The 20,908-nt window shown below is 38.9% G+C and overlaps 1 protein-coding gene across 3 annotated transcripts in view; it reads right to left on the bottom strand.

The window, feature by feature from the left end:
* Positions 1–20,908, bottom strand: part of LOC124113229 (large neutral amino acids transporter small subunit 1-like) — a 58,794-nt gene that overhangs the window by 16,516 nt on the left and 21,370 nt on the right. For 2 of the 3 annotated variants that reach the window (XR_007220539.1, XM_048394924.1), the window contains exons 3-9: positions 20,490–20,504; positions 9,388–9,487; positions 8,846–8,890; positions 6,989–7,112; positions 5,386–5,489; positions 4,425–4,521; positions 2,512–2,661 (exon numbers count right to left, since the gene is read on the bottom strand). Coding sequence is in view for 2 of the 3 variants with exons in the window: in XM_048394924.1 (XP_048250881.1) it covers positions 2,512–2,661; positions 4,425–4,521; positions 5,386–5,489; positions 6,989–7,112; positions 8,846–8,890; positions 9,388–9,487; positions 20,490–20,504 (635 nt within the window). In the remaining variant the exon portion in view is untranslated. The remainder of the gene's footprint in view (positions 1–2,511; positions 2,662–4,424; positions 4,522–5,385; positions 5,490–6,988; positions 7,113–8,845; positions 8,891–9,387; positions 9,488–20,489; positions 20,505–20,908) is intronic. The other variant, XM_048394925.1, reaches the window with a different exon arrangement.

Here is a 20,908-nt window from a genome sequence, read left to right on the forward strand (position 1 = left end):
CGTTATAACGTCGTAACTCTCGTTGTGAAACAGAAATGTCTGATGCCATTGCAATAATGCAACACTAACTATAATGCATAATTTCCTACGTACTGATAATTATTTTGACATGAACGGAAAGGAGTTATGAGTAATTGTAATGTCCTTGGTGTTACCGCCTCACCTCAATTCTGAAAATGACTCAGGTTAACACACATTGCATGGCATGATTTGTAACAAGTACAAAGAACATGTTCAATAAATAAAGAATATTAAAATTATATCTCGATCATTTTGGTCATGTGTGGGACACAGAGAAGAGAAAATTATCAATTTTTATTTTCATTTTTCACAAAGAGTGATGAAACAGGCATTAAAACGTGGTTATATTAACAGTGAGATTCTTTTTCTTTTCTAGTCAGAGGTTAAATAATATTAGTTTTACAATAATACACTCAAAGAAATATTGTATCTATTTTTTTTTCCTGCAAACTAAAATGGTTACACCAAGGACAATAAATGTCTTCTGTTTCTCCAGTATGTTTAAAATATGACAAAATTATGTTCCTTTGTGTTGGCATAATTTACCCAACTATTTATTAAGTTTAGATGTTTCTTGTTATATTACTAAAAGTTGGAATTTTCAAGTATTATTTTTGTTAAATCAACAGGACCAAAGGGGTACAAATTTTACTAATGACATGTATCATAACTGCCATACATTGACTTTTAAATCATATTTTTTGCAGTGTGACTACAGTTAACATAAAGTTTTCGTGATCACGATCACAGGAGCCCTGAAGGGCTGGTCATATTATTACCTAAAAAATATCTGGTAACAGGGATCAGCTGTACTAAAGTGTTACGCGTATGGTTATTTCTATTTTAACTACCATATTTTTTTAGTATAGTGTGCACCCATGTATAATGCGCACCCCCCTCTAGCGGATTCAGTATTTTGAAAAAAAAACATTTTCAAATATTATGAGCGGAAAAAATTTATATAAACCGGTGATAAGAAACTTGGTCAGTAAAAATTTGCAATTTCAGATAAAAAATAAATAATCACCAGACGTGTAGATTTACTGTTTAAATTGTATTTTTTGTTCTGCTAAGCTGTTAAAAAACGGTGAGTTGTGCGATCTTCCGATCGCTTCACACATGATTTTGCCGAAATTAATTAAAATAATAAAAAAATGGAATTTTGAATAAAATTAATGAAATAAGTTACAAACATAAGTCCAGATATACAATGAACACTTTTCAAAACCAGACAAAAGAATTACATGATTAATTTGCATACTTCAGTATGGATTTGTTGACATGGTATTTCCAGTGTTAAGTGCTCACGGTAATGTCTTTGCGTTGGGGGAAAAAAACCCATTAAAACTCATTATGGCATGTATAATGCGCACCCCATTTCTACCGAGCTGTGTTTTTTTGAGAGAAAAAAAGTGTGCACTATACTCAAGAAAATATGGTATATATATATAGTGAAGCTGCAACAAAAGTAACATGATATTGGAATATACTTTTCCTGATAAAATAATTCTTCTGATCATTGCATAAAAATTCTTTAAATGTATATTAATGAGTCATTTTTAACCGAATCACCGGTAGATTTGGAGAAAACATGTGTACAGGAGATTGCTATTTCTGCCTCAGTTTGCAAGAAAATACGGTAATCTCAATCTCTGCATATAAAACAATGCCTAGCAGAACTGGAAATAGAATTTAAATGGTAAATCCTCATGTCTTGTGTTGCTTTATTTCAAATTTCAAATCTGTATTGTCCAAGTTTGTTATCACCTGTTTGTTAAGATGAATTTGCTTAAGGGACACATTGTACTATTTTTCTTAGAATAATATTAAAAAAAATAAAAAATTCAAAAATACTGAATCGCCAAGATGGGGGTGTGCACGATATTCAAGAAAATAGGTAATTATTTTGGTGGCCAAAGGGATGCAACTCTGCAACATCAAACTGTGGCACCCTAACAGATGACTCTTTCATGACCCCGATCCTGCCCTTGCTGGTGACTCCCAACAATCGTGACCAACTCGTGTTATTCCGGGACAAGCCGAATAGCGACTCATGCCCCTCTCGTGGCCATTTTTGCGACCGGGTTCCGTCTTAGCGCAAAAGGGCATACCTATAACAATTGTCAACTCGTTGCGTAATGGTTCACACATATTTCCCCATATATCATATATATTTCAAATGCAATTTAAAGCACATCTGGACACGCGGAATTATACAGTAAGATTGAACACATGTACCTGTGTCTTGGGTATATTTTTAGATGCAAGACATTTGTAAAATCAAAAATTATTTCTGAGGGATTCTTTGCCAAAGAACTTGAAATCATACACAAATTCTGATTGGTTTGTCTATTTTCGCGCATTCATCGATAGGGGGACGAGTCTTCTTGCAAGTTACAGAGAGGGGCGAGTGGTGACGAATGTAGGGGGACGAGTCTTCCTGCAAGTGACAGAGAGGGGCGAGTGGTGACGAATGGACTCCCAACTGACCTTGATGGGTCTCTTCATGTCCGGCTCCTTGTATCTGAGATAAGCCTGTCCGGCAAACACCACTGTGAGTACCGTGGCAAACCCGAAGCCCTCCATCTCGATCAAATACCAAATATCATTGGACGACTGGAAACATGTGACCAGAGCCAGCTGCAAGAAGGAGTATATGCATCAGAAGATATCACAATGGATTATCAGTGCCAGGGCTGCAATGAATACACTATGAGGCAAATATGATTCATATCATGAATAAAGGGTAACGAGTATGAATACTAATACACGAATACAATAACAAGTAACGAATACGAATATTAATTCACGAATACAATAACAAGTCAGCAGTTGATGTATTATTTGTTATCTTCAGTGAAACAATAACAACATAAGTTATTTGACATGGTTTGTTAATTATTAATATATTATTCATTTATATACTGCACTTATCCAGATACTAGTATCTGCTCAAATGTGACAATGACCAGTGACCACAATACTGCCAAATTAAATAATATAAGAGTGTTGTCTTTGAAGAAATCTAAGCATATAATATATTGTTATGGATATTTTTAGGTACAGGGTAAGTAAATGCACATGATTGCATGTTCATAAATATTCGATTCCAGAGGCCACGAATAACAAATTCAATTCATGAATGGATTTGGTTTGATTGACCAAATACGCGAGTGAATCGTAACAGCCCCAATTATCATAGTGGCTTTTTTACTATGTAAGCCTCATGACATCATGATTCATAACTTTTCTCAGGCATATTATGGAATAGTTTGTAGGTCGCAGCATATTTGAGTAAGTGAGTGAGGTACTCGGACAAGGGGCACTGTCAACACTTACAATGACAAACAGTGATGAGGCCGGGGTCAGGTACTTGGACAAGGGGCACTGTCAACACTTACAATGACAAACAGTGATGAGGCCGGGGTCAGGTACTTGGACAAGGGGCACCTGTCAACACTTACAATGACAAACAGTGATGAGGCCGGGGTCAGGTACTTGGACAAGGGGCACTGTCAACACTTACAATGACAAACAGTGATGAGGCCTGGGTGAGGTACTTGGACAAGGGGCACTGTCAACACTTACAATGACAAACAGTGATGAGGCCAGGGTCAGGTACTTGGACAAGGGGCACCTGTCAACACTAACAATGACAAACAGTGATGAGGCCGGGGTCAGGTACTTGGACAAGGGGCACCTGTCAACACTTACAATGACAAACAGTGATGAGGCCGGGGTCAGGTACTTGGACAAGGGGCACCTGTCAACACTTACAATGACAAACAGTGATGAGGCCTGGGTGAGGTACTTGGACAAGGGGCACCTGTCAACACTTACAATGACAAACAGTGATGAGGCCTGGGTGAGGTACTTGGACAAGGGGCACTGTCAACACTCACAATGACAAACAGTGATGAGGCCAGGGTCAGGTACTTGGACAAGGGGCACTGTCAACACTTACAATGACAAACAGTGATGAGGCCAGGGTCAGGTACTTGGACAAGGGGCACTGTCAACACTTACAATGACAAACAGTGATGAGGCCAGGGTCAGGTACTTGGACAAGGGGCACCTGTCAACACTTACAATGACAAACAGTGATGAGGCCGGGGTCAGGTACTTGGACAAGGGGCACCTGTCAACACTTACAATGACAAACAGTGATGAGGCCGGGGTCAGGTACTTGGACAAGGGGCACCTGTCAACACTTACAATGACAAACAGTGATGAGGCCGGTGTGAGGTACTTGGACAAGGGGCACCTGTCAACACTTACAATGACAAACAGTGACGAGGCCGGGGTCAGGTACTTGGACAAGGGGCACTGTCAACACTTACAATGACAAACAGTGATGAGGCCGGGGTCAGGTACTTGGACAAGGGGCACCTGTCAACACTTACAATGACAAACAGTGATGAGGCCGGGGTCAGGTACTTGTACTGGATCATACCCATGAAGTGTGGCATATGGTTGTTCTGGGCACCGATGAAGAACAGTCTGTAACAGAGAGTTACACAAGTTTTGTTTGCTGGTTTGTTTGTTGTTCAACACCGCACTCAGCAATATTCCAGCTATATGATGGCGGTCAGTAAATAATCGACTCTGGACCAGACAATCCAGTGATAGACATCATGATCATCGATCCATGCATATGGTATAACCTGACATGCATCAACGAAGTCAGCGAGTCTGACCACACAATTCTGTTAGTAGCCACTTACAACAAGCATATTCGCCTTTTACGGCAAGCATTGGTTGCTGAAGACCTATTTTACCCCAGATCTTCACAGGTACAGTTACACAAGTCTGATTAAGAGTGAAAATATTTATCTTTTATTGATGCCACCTTATTATTTCTGCTTAAGGTCTAATGAACTCTTGTGTTTTAAGTGTGTCATTCTGAACTGGATCTGACACACAAAAACGTTTCAGATGAGTGAGTGAGTATGGTTTTACGCCGCTTTTAGCAATATTCCAGCAATATGACAGTGGGGGACACCAGAAATGGGCTTCACACAATGTACCCATGTCGGGAATCGAACCCGGGTCTTCGGCGTGACGAGCGAACGCTTTAACCACTAGGCTACCCGACCACCCGAAATTCAGATGAACATACCTAAACAATCCAACTTAATCGAAGAAACCTTCTCCCAATACTGTATATCTACAATCATACTCACAGAAGAAATACTAAAACACTTTGAAACAATTGTGTATCAGTCAATAAGACTCCCAAATACTCTTGTCACAGACTATTTCATAACTTCTGGAATCACTAAGGCACTGGTATTAGATTATCAATAATTAATGGAACGCAAGTTAGCTACAGAAGTCAGTAGTATGATGGGAGATAGTTCAGACCTCGACATTGAAAGGGCTGTTCCATTCATGGTTCCCATCACGGAGACTGCTATGAGGATGGGCATCAGCCATGACATCACACCCATTGTCTGACCCGCAAACGTCTGGAAACATAATAACAGAGTTACTGTCAGCATGGTTAGCACATATTCCACTATTGTGCTTTCTTAGCACAGAAACATAAAACCACTTTGAAAGTCTTTTTATCCCCCGCCCAACAAAGTTGGCTGGGCATATAGAAACGGGCTCCGTTCGTCCGTCCATCCATACGTCCGTCCGTCACGTTTCGTTTCCGGAGCATAACTCAGAAACCGTTCAATATGTTTTCATGAAACTTTGCAGGTCCATCAGGTACATGCTGAACTGGTCCCCATTGCTATTTAGACATTTTAGACATTTTAATTTTTTACGTTTCCATGGCAACAAGATGGACTTAGGTTCCAAACTCTTCTTTTTTTTACAATTTCCATGACAAATTCCACCTCGGTTAAAAAAGGTTAGGGTTTGTTTAGATTTAATTATGTCATAAATTCTGCAACAGGGGCGGGGGATATAGCCACGTTAGTGGCAAACTCTTGTTTGTTTTTGTTTCTACTCTCTAAAGTTGCAATAATCATTAAATGCAAACATGTTTTACAGTTGTCAAAAAATCTGAAACTATGTTCAACAAGTAGAGTGTCATCCATATTCCCTGCCATCCTTGCAAGCTTACAATTGTAAACAAGCATTAAATACTCACATCCCCCACAAATAATACATGTCTGGTTTTGAGCAAGGCATTAGCCCTATGGAAGCAAGCACTTCTGCCATTTTCAGTCTAAGTCAAAGTCATTGCAAAAAATATATTTAAAAAAAATGCAAAACTATCAAAAGGCACCAGTTCACCACTAGACCTATCCATGTGCCAAATGTGGTTAAAATATCTCATGATTTTTTAGTTCTGCACCAGAAACAAAACATGATGGACAGATTGACGGATGGACAAACACCCATCATTATATCCCCCTTCCAGTTTGATTTCTTTGAAATGACAGCCACTAGTCCTGCATTGTCCTTACTCATCTAATAAATTTACAAATATTTCATGAAAAAAGGTTTGGCGTAAAAAACAAACCCTACACTCATTTGGTTGGTTGGTTTATTGTTTAACACCGCACTCAGCAATATTCCAGCTATATGACGGCGGTCTGTAAAATAATCGAGTCTGGACTAGACAATCCAGTGAATGATATGAGCATCGATCCACGCAATTGGCATCAATGACATGCATCAACCATGTCAGCAAGCCTGACCACACAATCCCGTTAGTTGCCTCTTACGCCAAGCAGTCGCCTTTTACAGCAAACATGGGTTGCTGAAGACCTATTCTACCCCAGATCTTCATGGGTCAACACTCAATTGAAGATGAACTGAGAAAAAATTATTTCTATGATCACATGGTTGAGGCGTTGACTCGCCCATGTCTATTGTATACATATTGAAAGCATGTAGCATAGCATATGGTGCTACATCAATGCCCTTTTAATGAATGCAGTTGTGCGGAATATAGCATGTGGGGACAGTGGGATTTGATACGCCCAAGTAGTGACTGACACGAGCTTACCACAGCCACAGCAGTCGACTTGAGCATCGATGTTGGGGAGAGCACAGCGAGGTATGCGATGTTGGTGACCAGGTAGATGGAGATTACAAGCACCATGGAGATCATGATGGCTCGAGGCAGGTTGCTGAGGAAGACAACACACATGCTTATAAATAGATTTTAACTATGACCAACTTGAATCAGTTTTTGTTGTTTAACGTCTTACTTAGTGAGTGAGTATGGTTTTCTGCCTTTTAGCAATATTCCAGCAATATTCCAGTGGGGGACACCAGAAATGGGCTTCACACTTTGTACCCATTTCAGGAATCGAACCTGGGTCTTCGGCGTGAGGCACAAGCGCTTTAACCACTAGGCTACCCGACCGCCCCGTACTTAGCATTATTACAGCTAGATTACAGTGACATAAATTATCGAGTCTGGACCAGACAAACCAGTGATTGATATTATGAGGTCAGGTGAAATGGAGTGTGTGTAATGTCAATTATATAGTGCCAGCTAACCGAGATACCATGCCACAGTTTAACATGAATACTGCACTCAGTATACTTTGAGCTGACCAGTCCTATCTTTAGTCCCATAATGCCGAGCGCCTGGCAGGTAACAACAAGTACCATTTTGAACGTCTTATGGTATGGCACAGCCGGGCATCGAACCCCGACCTTCCACCTTTCGGGGCAGATCATGTACCACTGGACCACGGAGGTGGTCGGTTGATATGTGAGTAATATCCCACATGGTTGACACACAATGACACATACAACCAACTTACTGAGCTAGAACAAATGATCCAGTTTACTTTGACAACTAGCGTAGTGCTAATTCTATCCTGATTCCCCATGGCAGAGGTTTATTAATGATCATCAGGGCTCGATTTAGTTACATAAAACATGCACTAGTGAAACCTATTATTGAAAAATGGAACCAAAAATATTTCTACATGCATCCTTGGCATGTTAAAAAAATTCCAATTTGTGTCTTACTGACCCTTGCTTTTCCACGCATACGATTTTGGAACACAGTGAACACCTTTAAGCTTCATGTACCATACTACATCACTAATTCCTGGGTTATACATAACTTTCTTGGGCGTGATGGCATCGAACTGTAGGTTATTCAAGATAATGTTCACATCCTGCTACATCTTACAGCAATATTTATGTAAAATCATGACACAGTCACCAGAGATCTGACCTGCACTTATTCAGTTTATGCATCAACGTTTCATCTTTAATAAATTTGTGGGATAAGAGTGCAAACTAATTTTGTCTGGTGCAACTAGGTCATGTTAAACGGAGTTCCTTACTTCAACATCGAGCCCTGATTGTACACACACAATTGTCAGTATGACATTTTGTTTTGTTTTGTTTGTTGTTTAACACCACACTCAGCAATATTCCAGCAATATGACAGCGGTCTGTAAATAATCGAGTCTGGACCAGACAATCCAGTGGTTGACATCATGACCATCAAACTACACAATTAGGATGCGATGACACGCATCAACCAAGTCAGCAGGCCTGACCACCTGATCCCGTTAGTCACCTCTTGCGCCAAGCAAGGATTGCTGAAGACAAATTCTAACACAGAATCTTCACAGTATGACAAGATGAGATAATTACCTAAAACATTTTCATGTAAGGGATCCCCAAACCATAAATTCTCAACATTAAGGCACAAAGTCTCCTTTACTTCTTTCCCTAATCTGAACAATGATGATCGATACATCACATGATATCCAAAGAAAAATGTGGGAAGATAACTCGTTTACCATATTCATCACCACATCTACATCCTCAGTGCATGCAAGAGAATGCAACATAACATGGCCCAATGTTCCACGATAGTGCAGAGACTTACCGATTTGGGTCCACAAGTTCCTCTGTTAAAAAGTTCAGGTAACTCCTGCAGATAGAAACCAGGTATCAGGCAAATATATCAGGGTTTTAGATCGGTTCCTTATCCAGGACATTGACTCATTGTCATCCAAAAGTCCTCAAGCTATTTTTCAATTTTGGTAATGTTTATTGATGTCAAACTTCGCAAAAAACATAAAAAATGTCCTAATGACATTTGTCTCTCCAAAATCACTGAAAGTATTTTTATCAACAAAACAGACATAGACAAATAGTCTTACTGTCAGAGTGAGTGAGTATTGTTTTACGCCACTTTTAGCTGTATTATAGTAATATCACGGCGGGGGACACCAGAAATGGGCTTCACACATTGTACCCATGTCGGGAATCGAACCTGGATCTTCGGCGTGACGAGCGAACGCTTTAAACACTAGGCTACCCGACCGCCCCCTTACTGTCAGATAAGACATAGACTGAGAGTTTACCATCACAGTTGACAGACAGATATTGGTTTCTGAAACGGTAGATGTAGACAAATAGGTTTACCATCCGCTGTATGCCCAGAAGCCCGAGTAGAAGGAGAGTGCGATGGCCCCTGCGCTGTAGTCACTGTCTTCGAAAGAGTTCTGGAAGCTCTCCACCTCTCCTGAAACACCACACACAGTGTCAACATCCAACTTCAACATATATAGCTCAACATGTTCAAGGACACTTTGAAAAACCCATACAGGTCAACAGAAACACATCATAACGGAAAGATTATAAATCCACATCTTGTGAAGAGCAGTAGCTTCAGTATCTGTCGTCACCATCACTACGGGGTTGGACACAACTTGTCTATCTTTGAAATTATCTTTAATGCTGACTTCAGCAATATTCCAGCCATATGACGAGTTTGTAAAAAAATCGAGTCTGGACCAGAAAATCCAGTGATTGATATCATGAGCATCGATCCATGCAATTGGGATATGTCGATGACATGTAATCAACCAAGTCAGTAAGCTTGGCTAAACCGATCCATTTAGTCACCTCTCACGACAAGCATAGTCGGGATTCAGCTGGACCTGATCAGCTAAGTCTGCAGCAACTGTCAGTAAACATTTTCAAATTGGAAGTACAAATTTCCTAGTTCATAAAAATACAGTTATATATACTTTCGCCAAAACAAATGCAAAATATAGAAACATATATAGAGAAGTATGTATGTTAAGAAGAGATGTTTCCAATGTGTACCACTTAATGACAAAACTTTCAATCAGTCAAGTGTTACCACAGTGTCTATATTCTTATCACGATATGCTGCACGGGATTTCCAAACTTTACACGCTAATCCTGCACGAGGCAAATGGTGCATCATGCGTTCATGAGCGTCGCTTCACACAACATAACAGTATGTTCATTTGTGCATCAAATCAATCTAATATCTCATGAATAAGATTTATCCCATATATTAACCAACATGTGTGGCATTCGTGAGTATGTTAATTAACATGAGGGCTTGGTCATGGCGACACATATTTCACTAATAACAGGTCCAATAAAGAGAAAGACTTTTTGATTTGTTTGTTTGTTGTTTAACACCAAAATCAGCAATATTCTAGCTATATGACGGCAGTTTGTAAATAATCAAGTCTGGACCAGACAATCCAGTGATTGACATCATGAGCATCAATCCATGCAATTGAGTAACGATGACATGCTTCAACCAAGTCAGCAAGCCTGACCCCCCGATCCTGGGGGCCGGAAGACTTTTTGATGCCAATATTTACATTACTACATAGAATGTGATGATAATGTTAAAATGCAATCCTAAAATATCTCTGAAATTACGATAAAATGAACTCTTCAAATAATTCCACTTTGCCTGCCACGGGTCCTTAGTTTGGAGTCTTAGATTAACCCCTGATTAGCTTAAATACTCCACTGAAGCACCTCTTCACACAACCGGAGAGTGTAATCTTAGGAGTGTACAGAACTATAGTCATATCATTATCATTGACTATGCTATCTGCTCTTGTTTCACACAAATTACACTGACGATGAAAGTTCATACCCTGTAATAAACAAGAATAATCACAAGAAACAAAATTACCTATTTCTTCATATCTATAATGAGTCCTACAATTATCTTTTCTGATTGCTCTAACAATAGCACTTTGAACTTTCATTTTTTCACGCCCAATATCTTTCTGCAGGGTGAAAATGTACTACCCCAGTATATTATATTTACATCTTCCAATATACATGTATACCCTTTTACTTAAATCTTCATTTACATGACTATACTCTAGTTATTATGGTATACAAACAATACAATTTTAGATAAACTAAATTGTGTACAATAAACATGACTTGATAACATGAATTAAGCTGATGTAGTTATACTTTCTGAGGCATAACTACTGACTATGTACCATTTGTATGCTGATCAACTCAAAGGTAAATATATAGCAAGCTTAAGCTTCACGATAACAAGCAGTTCTTTGAAACAGCAAAGCAGCAGAAGCTACAACGTTATACATACATGTTATACATACCTGATATATAAAACTTCTTTATGTCAGTTCAATAAGGAATTTGCATCAACATGTTTCCAATACAAAATTCTATCAAAAATGTTAAAAAACAATATGCGATCTTGTAACTATTTGGCTAGAGTAACATTTAGTCCCAGAAAATAAAGTTACCTTTTTTAAAAATTTATATCTACAAATATACAATAAAGTCCAAATGGACTTAATTTATTCGCAAGGGTCTGGAAGACAGACTACCATTTGACATGAGGGATAGCGTAATGGTGGAAAATCCAGACAGAGTTATCTCCCTTAGTCCAGTCACAGTTGCTTTTTAAGATCTCATATTTGAATAATAAATCTATTGTCAGACAACGTGTTTTGGATCAATTAAGTCAGACATGGAAAAGTTTACTTCATAAATCTCATGGATTTCATAATTATTTAAACGTGAAATAAAATCATAAAAGTTATTTGTTATCTCTTCGTTCTTAGTATTCCTATTCAGACATAAGGATCTATTGACACGGGCTTCCAACAGCGAAGGGGAGTTATCTAGAACTCTATGTTTAAACTACAAGTCACCAATGTTCGCTGTTCTTTCTGACTACTACGCCCATTCCTTCTGACTTTTATATGTTTGAATAAAAATAAAACTTCTGTCAACTTCAGTGTACTTGAACTAGATCGTTTTATGTGTGTCTAAACACATTTTGCCAGCGCTACGGTCAAACTTTTCTAAATTGGATAGTTTAAACCTACCTCTTGAGACCTACAGCGGGTACCCAGGTAGGGTCGGGTAATAGGGGCTGGGTACCTGCGTAGTAAATTTGGACTCGTCCCAGCCCTAATATCCACCAAACATACGTTATAAGGCCAAAGTAAACTGAAGAGATCTATAAATACTGATAATCTGTCAGAATTATGATTTGGTTGGTTTGTTGTTTAACGCCGCACTCATCAATATTCCAGCTTTATGACAGTGGTCTGTAAATAATCATGTCTGGACCAGACATCCAGTGATTGACGTCATTAGCATCGATCCACGCAAGTGGGATTCGTTGACATGCATCAACCAAGTCAGCGGGCCTGACCACCCAATCCCGTTAGTCGCCTCTTACGACAAGCATAGTCGCCTTTTACAGCAAGCATGGGTTGCAGAAGACCTATTCTACCCCGGGTCTTTATGAGTCTGTGCCACCAGTGTGTAGTACGAGTTACCATGGTTACATGTATGTCCCTTCAATGTCCCTCCTACTGACCAATCAGATTCCTCAACATCGCTTTGCATCGAATCACACACTCTGGCGCATATCACGTGACCGGACTTTTCTCATGTTTGTAAACAAAAACGCTTTTTCAGAAAATAGAATAGAACGGACAAATGCAAGTATTTGGGGGCCCTTTACATATTGTTTTGCATTATTATATAAATATGCTACTACAACTGCGACAGTGAGTTGCATGTCAATACGTGTTTACACATCAAAGTGACAGCATTGCTAGCTCTCCATAGGGCTTCGATGAAAGCATGTGGTAAACAATACAGATGCAAACATAAGATAACTGCACAAATGGAAATACTTGTTCACGATTTAGGATATTTTCTCAATGAAAGTTAACCACTCTATGACATATGTTTATCTGGACTTGTCAAAACTGAAACAGATGACAAACATATGCAATATCTTGAATGGACTGTGTAAGATGTGACGAATCGTCACCTGGTGCTGTCCTGTGGCAGGGGTACTATGGTGGTCGCATGGAACTCTGGATAGGAGAGTGACGGAATCACTTATACTATGTATACATCCAATAAATTCTCTTGCTCTCTTGTCATAATCATAAGATTGACCTGAATTTATGCCCAGTGTCAAAAATTAATAACATACTGCCGAAAACGTCACAGCAAGTCACAAATTTGTCAGTGTTGACATGCACTGGGCGGTGCATGTAGAAATAAATAATAGCGTGCATTTATCAATATGATTTGTTTGTTGTTTTACGCTGCACTCAGCAATATTCCACCTATATGATGGTAGTCTGTATACAATCGAGTCTGGACCAGACAATCCAGTGATTGACATCATGAGCATCGATCCCGTTAGTCGCCTCTTAAGACAAGCATAGTCGTCTTTTATGGCAAGCATGGGTTGCTGAAGATCTATTCTAACCCGAATCTTCACAGGTGGTTATCAGGTTGCACTCTGCATGCATTATATAGTTAAATCCAGCCCTGCTGACACTGTAATGCAACCATAGAATGAAATACCAGTGGGAATTCCAGGCTAGAGCAGGTCCCCAGAAATCTATACATGTTCTACGAGGCACCTAACAGTAAGGGTGGTCAGCCTCCGTGAGTTGTGTGTCATCATCGTACCCCGACGGTGCGTACCCCGACGGTGCGTACCCCGACGGTGTGGGGCATTGCTTACGTTATCCCATTTACTAAGTGTCCTCATGCTTGTCAGAATAGGTCTTCAGCAACCTATGATTGCAGTAAAAGGCAACTATGCTTGTCGTAAAAGGCGACTAACGGGATCGGGTGGTCAGGCTCACTGACTTGGTTGATGCATGTAATCGTATCCCCATGATCCCACTTGCGTAGATCGATGCTCATGAAATCAATCACTGGATTGTCTTGCCCAGACTCAATTATTTACAGCCTGCCGTCATATAACTGGAATATTTCGGAGTGGGGTGTTAACCAAAAAACAAACGTCTACGACAAGCATGAATTGCTGAAGACCAATTCTAAACTGAAACTTGATCTAGTAGTGGTAAATGAACAGGTGAAGTACTGTTTACCTGAATACAAATCCCCGTTAGGAAAAACACCTAAACACAAGAGGCATTGCAGCAGCAACTAACTGATCTAAACTGAATCTAATTATTATTCATAACTAAATCATATATATATAACATTATCATGATAATTTTACTTCTGTAGCAGTAGCATGAATACTGCAGATTAGTGTTGGGAACAGCGAAGCAGAAGATTAATTTAGTTCATATCAATTTGCTTCCATAGAGAATGATGAAATATATCTGTAATCCATATTCATGAGCTGCTTATTTACTGTGTGGTTTACAAAGGCTCGTAATCTTATTCCAATAAAAACGATGCATGCCTCCTGTATCCAATGTTTGACATAAATTATGAATAAAATGAAGATTACCATTGGTGTGTAAACATTTTGTTGTACCAGCATCCTTTTTTGTTCTATTTGTGAACGTCCATCCATACATTGATGTTTCAGTGCTTCTGAATCTAAAATTTAGAATTATACAATATATCGTGATACGTATCGCAATACGGCCTTGTGCATCGCAAAATATTGTGATGCACTTTAAACCTCAAATACCCATCCCTACATATTGGACACAAAATTTTAGTTTCACAAACATACAGGATGTTACTGTGAGGTGAGGTGATTTGTGGGTTGACCGTCACGTTCAAGATTATTGCATTAATATTGCAACAATCCATGCATCCATGTGTGTGTGTGTTGGTGAGTGCATGCGTGAGTGCGTGCGTGCGTGCGTGCGTGCGTGCGTGCGTGTGTGTGGGTGTGCGGGCGTGTGACAACAAATACCACTTTTTAATGTCTTTAGGTTTGACGCAACCAGGGATCGAAACCTGACCTTCAGCTCTCTGGGCAGATGCTCTACCACTAGACCATTGTAGACCGCAGAGGCATGTATGCAGCAAATTTAGCCAAACTGGGGGTCGGTGAAGTAAAATCTGATCAGCAATCTATGAGTGAATGAATGCTGCTTTATAATGCAGTCAACGCAAGTCAAGCTGTATCACAGCACCACTAGACCACAGAGACATGTAAATGCAGCAGATTTAGCCAAACTGGGGGTCGGTGAAGTAAAATCTGCTCAGCAATCTTTGAGTGAATGAATGCTGCTTTATAATGCAGTCAACACAAGTCAAGCTGTATCACAGCAGCCTATTTCCACTCCACCTGGTTAAAGTTCACACACATGCTGCATGGCTGTATTGCCGCTTAGCTGAATATGCACTGAAAATTGATATCTTCATTAACTGATGTACATGCTAAACTGTCTGCACAAATCCTGTAAAAACCAAGCGACCAAAAATAACACTGCCTAATTTGAGGCATCGGTTGGTGCACGAGAAAACAACCTAGCAGAATAAAGAATAATTACTGTGTTCCATCATTTATTAACCATGCTAAAAAATCAAGATCTTAAAACACATTCACGTCAATCTGAGTAAACTTATTCCTAACCATGTGGACTAAAAGCCCCAATTGTGCACGCATGAAAGTATTGGAAAGTTATCATGGTAACTACTAACAAGTATGAAATACTCATATCCCCTGCCAATATGACATGTCTGGTTGCGTGCAAGGCATTAGCCCTCCAGAAACGAGCACCACTGCCATTTTCAGCCTAAGTCAAAGTCGTTGCTGATGGACATGATGGAAACTCAAAAAAAAATTTATTTTGAAATCCCAAACTATCAAAAGGCACCAGGTTACCACTATACCTATAAATATGCCAAGTTTGATGAAGAAATATTGTTTGGTTTTCAAGATCTGCTCTGGAAATGAGCACTACTGCCATTTTCAGTCTAAGTCAAAGTAGTTACTATGGAAACTCGAAAAATAAATGTAAACAAAATGCCAAACTATCAAAAGGCACTAGTTCACCACTAGACCTATCTATGTGCCAAATTTGGTTAAGATATCTCTCATGGTTTTTGAGTTGTGCTCCAGAAATGAAACATGGTGGACTAAGGGACAGAAAGACTGAAGGATAGAGGACAGCAGCCATTCCTATATCCCCCATCCACTTGGTGGCGGCGGATAATTGCACTACCTTCCACCCCTAAGGGTAATGGATAGAATTAGATCTGTTACTTGAATATGAATCTCATTTTGTGATGGATTAAAATGAAAGTGCCCTGGCACTGTAGCTCACCTGAATGATGGATTTGTTTGTTTGTTTGTTTGTTTGTTGTTTAATGCCGCAATCAGCAATATTCCTGCTATATGACAGCAGACTGTAAATAATCGAGTCTGGAAAAGACAATTCAGTGATTGACATCATGAGCATCCATCCACGCAGTTGGGATATGATGAAATGCATCGACCAAGTCAGCAAGCCTGACCACCCGATCCCGTTAGTCACCTCTCCCTACACACATGGGCTGCTGAAGACCTATTCTTCCCCGGATCTTCACGGGTACCCTGAATAAAGGAACCATGATGATCATGGTTACTGTATCAGGGGTTGATATAACTGCTGGCCTGTTGGCCTGTTGTCAGTTAAAATTACAAAGGCTTGCTAAACGTAAAGTAGATGGCCTGTTTTCACCCCTTCTCCACGTGTCTTTAATTGGACACTACTCATGAATCATGAAATTTTGATGTGAAAATATTTAGGACGGATGGATGGATGGATGGTTTGTCGTTTAACTTTTTCAACACCAGTCAACCAGCAGTGTTTACTGCTCTGACACCAAGTTCCCAGAGACTCTTGTGTGATAGATGAAGCCAACATTTATCGTAGAAAATATCTGCTTGTAAAATATCTTTGCTACTACATGTTATACACCATTTGAAAGGTCTGATCCTATGGTTTATAAATATGAAAGTTATGTTTATCACATTATTTAAATAATACATTTACAATTTTAATACGTTCGTTGTAAATAAAAAGTGTAAGCTAACACGTTGATAACTTCCAGATTAAGGATCAAGGACCAAATTGACGATTTTCGCCAAATAAAAGATTTAATAAAATTCACTTACCTATTTCTGATTTATTTTCATTGTTTATGTAATTGGAAAATCATTTTAAAAAGAATTATAAATAGTATCCGTCATCACCCATTTACCCCTGTTTTCGAGGCTTCGTATGGATAACAAGATCCTCGAATGACACTTCGCTAGAAAGCTTTTTCCTTCATTAACACGCTTGTAAAATCGCTGGGAGTTTTTTCATCGTTATAACATGCGATTTCATTGGATAAAAACTGGTTTCTAATGACGCCTTCTTGCTGAAATCTGCTACAAGGTTTGTGATTGGTCAAATTTGAGCATGTGACCTACGGCAGCCAATCAAATTACAGCTATGGTACTGCCTCGTATATATTATAAATTTCAAAAGTTGACGAAAGATTTTTTTTAAAGCGTGTTATTCTGAATGTGTTAAGCAGGAAATCACGATATATATTAAAAATAAGGAAATTCGTGAATGTATCGTGCTAGGTTACGAGATGTGACAAAGATTTTTCATGCATATATTTTTGCATTAAACATCGTGTCCAAGCCGAGAATTCAAGGCGACGAAAGCTGAGATGTCATTTGACTTACATTATACGCGATCCCACGAAAAGATGGAAATAAATAACTTAGATGTTAGTTTGACAACTTTTAGATATATATTTGTTGGGTTTATTCATTACTTTGTATAATATATGTAAAGATTTGCTTGAAATGTCTTTATTTTGCTCTTTGACATGTTTGATGTGGATCCGTTGTCAAAGTGTGTGTCCAAGAATTTTATTTTCAATAACATATAGTGAATAATTTTTTGATTTATCGATAAAAAATGATAAATTGAAATGCATATTTCAGACATTGTGAAATGTGACTGATTTAATAAAAGAATGATATGACAGGTAGGTTCACAAAAATATACACTAATTTGTCCGATTGTTACGATTCACTCGCGTATTCGGTGAATCAAACCGTATCCATTCATGAATTGAATTTGTTATTCGTGGCAAATAGAATATTTATGAATATGCAATCATGTGCATTTACATACCCTGTGCCTAAAAATATCCATGAGAACATATTATATGCAAAGATGTCTTAAAAAGTCAACATTCTCATAATATTTAATTTGACAGTATTGTGGTCACTGGTCATTGTCGAATTTGAGCAGATACTAGTACCTGGATAAGTGCAGTATATAAATGTATAATATATTAATGATTATAACAAACCATGTCAAATAATTTATGTTGTTGTTGTTTCACTGAATATAACAAATAATACACCAACTGCTGACTTGTTATTGTATTCCTGAATCAATATTCGTATCCTTTACCCTACATTCATGATACGAATCGTATTTGCCTCATAGTGTATTTGTTGCAGCCCTACTATTTTGACGTGACCAAGGCTTGGCTCGTAAACTGGCCTACGGTGTCTGGCAACTCAATGCTTCTTGGCAGGTACACCGGCCTACATTGTGGAAAGAGTTAACGCCACAATCAGCAATATTCAAGCTGTAATTAATCAAGTCTGGACCAGACAATCCAGTGATTGATATCATAAGCACCAATCCACACATTTGGGATCGATGACATGCATCAACCAAGTCAGTGAGTCTGACCACCCGATCCCGTTTGTCGCCTTTTACGACAAGCATAGTAGGAAAATATTTAGGTGGATGAGCTCTTGTGAATGGTTAACTCAGGAAAGATATAAGTCGATCATCTTGGTAGATTGCAAATCGGCCGCCATTTTGTAATTTTGTGTACAACAAAATCTTTATTTGCTCATAAGGCACCACAAAATGAGGCAAATGGAAGCCGAGATTTAATTTCAATCTGCAGTCTCCACCATTTAGTTGTCGGCCCGTCAGTTTGGAGATTAGGGCTATTAAGTCCTGCTGGCTACATACAAACCTGTTGTTAAACCTACCACTGCTGTTTGGCTATTGTCAATTTGTGATCAGATTTCATCAACCAGAATGATCAACATGATAATGATTCACAACTGAGGAAACCAATTAACCGGTCCAGTGAGAAAAACAAAAAACATTAAACACATCAATGGCAGATTCAAGTATGCATGTCTATAAATTGCTAATATTTCATCTCTTTTATGACTGAAAATTACACCAGCTGCTCTTAAACAGTTACTTATTTACAGCTGGTCACGTATTCAAATGCCATGAATGATAACCGAATAATGTTGAACATGTTGAAAGTTCACGTTTACAACATGACATACATTCTAAGTCTTGACTAAACCAATGATCAAACACTAGCATATCAAGGATTAAGTCATTGTAAACTAGAGCTTAGTATCTGGCTGGACAAAGCAAGACTGGCTCTGCAAGTACCTAACTCAGTTCATGCTGCATTGCTAAAAGTGCAAAGTGCTGAACTGAAAACAAAGTCAAAATACCAAACTCGGCAATACATGTGAAGTGTGAGTTGGGCTTGACGCCGCTTTGAACAGTATTCCAGCACGTCAGCTAAATGTGGGAGGAAAGCCAGAAACTCTGGTGCTCACAAACCTAGACACATAACTGGGGCTACCAGGATTCGAACCCACATTCATAAGTTTCTAGCGCCAAGGGATGCAAGTCTCCACAGCCATTTAAATTGCCCAGACAATTGGCCATCTGTGGCCCCTGTATGTAGTAGTACGATTACATGTTCAATTATAAACTTTTTCTGATAAAAATATCATTTATACTTATCCTGACTCATACTAACATTAGTGCAGTGTTCCCAATGAACAGATTCATCTCACCCAAACACACCCCTCTCACGAGCATGTGCTTCGGAAACACGTGATCATTGGGAACACTACGTTTTGGGAACAAGAAAAGATAAACAAGTTAGTATGAGTCAAAATAAGGCAAAATCATTATTTTTATTTTAAAAAATGGAAAATAGCCAACATACATTTGCAACCCCAAAATATATTTAATTACTTCAAAGAAGTTAAAGAACACACAAATGGCAGATTAACTATAGATATATGAAAGAATCAGGTGTTCTTTAACTTCTTTGAGTAGTATATTTTAGAGTGAGCCCTCTGATCCATATTTCAGTTACATCAGAGTGTCAGCTATTTGTGTGCGGAAAGCTCGAAGTGATGCAGGTCTTAGACGTTTACCACTTTAGTGAAACCCACAAGCACGGGTATGGTGATGAGTAATCTAGAAACATCACCAGGGCAGCTGTGGGATTTGCACCCAAGGCCACGGAACACAGCATACAGACCAGCTTACAGCTGTTGCGAGCTAAAGCTATAGTTGGGTGACAGTAGAACAAGCAATGGCAGAATGAAGTGCTTTACCACAAAGGGTTAGTAAGAAAAAACATGTTAGTAAAACCAGAGAGTATACCTTGAGTCTTCATATCTAGAAACATTAAACATTAAATACGGTAAGCTCGACAGGAAGGGGTATGGTTTATAATAATATGTTAATTTGATAAATTTGTACACTGTTATAGCTGTTAGTTTGTTGTTGATCACATTCAGCAATATTCCAGCTTTATCATAGGCCTGCAAATAATCAAATCTGGATAATCCAGTGATATAAGGGTAACGCTATTTTTCAGGGCACTATCATTTACAGAAGCCCAGGGTCTTCCATTAACTGTCCGACGAAGGAGGGCAGTTGAAAAGACCGAGGGCTTCTGCACATGATAATGCCCTGAAAAATAGCGTTACCGTTATTATAGCTAAAATGGATGGAATTTGTTATCAAATCAAAAGAAACAACAATATCTGGTTGAAATATTTACTGCAATAAACACGAAT

Source organism: Haliotis rufescens, unplaced genomic scaffold (assembly GCF_023055435.1).
Source record: "Haliotis rufescens isolate VD_foot unplaced genomic scaffold, xgHalRufe1.0.p SCAF_133, whole genome shotgun sequence".
NCBI classification, from domain to species: domain Eukaryota; kingdom Metazoa; phylum Mollusca; class Gastropoda; order Lepetellida; family Haliotidae; genus Haliotis; species Haliotis rufescens.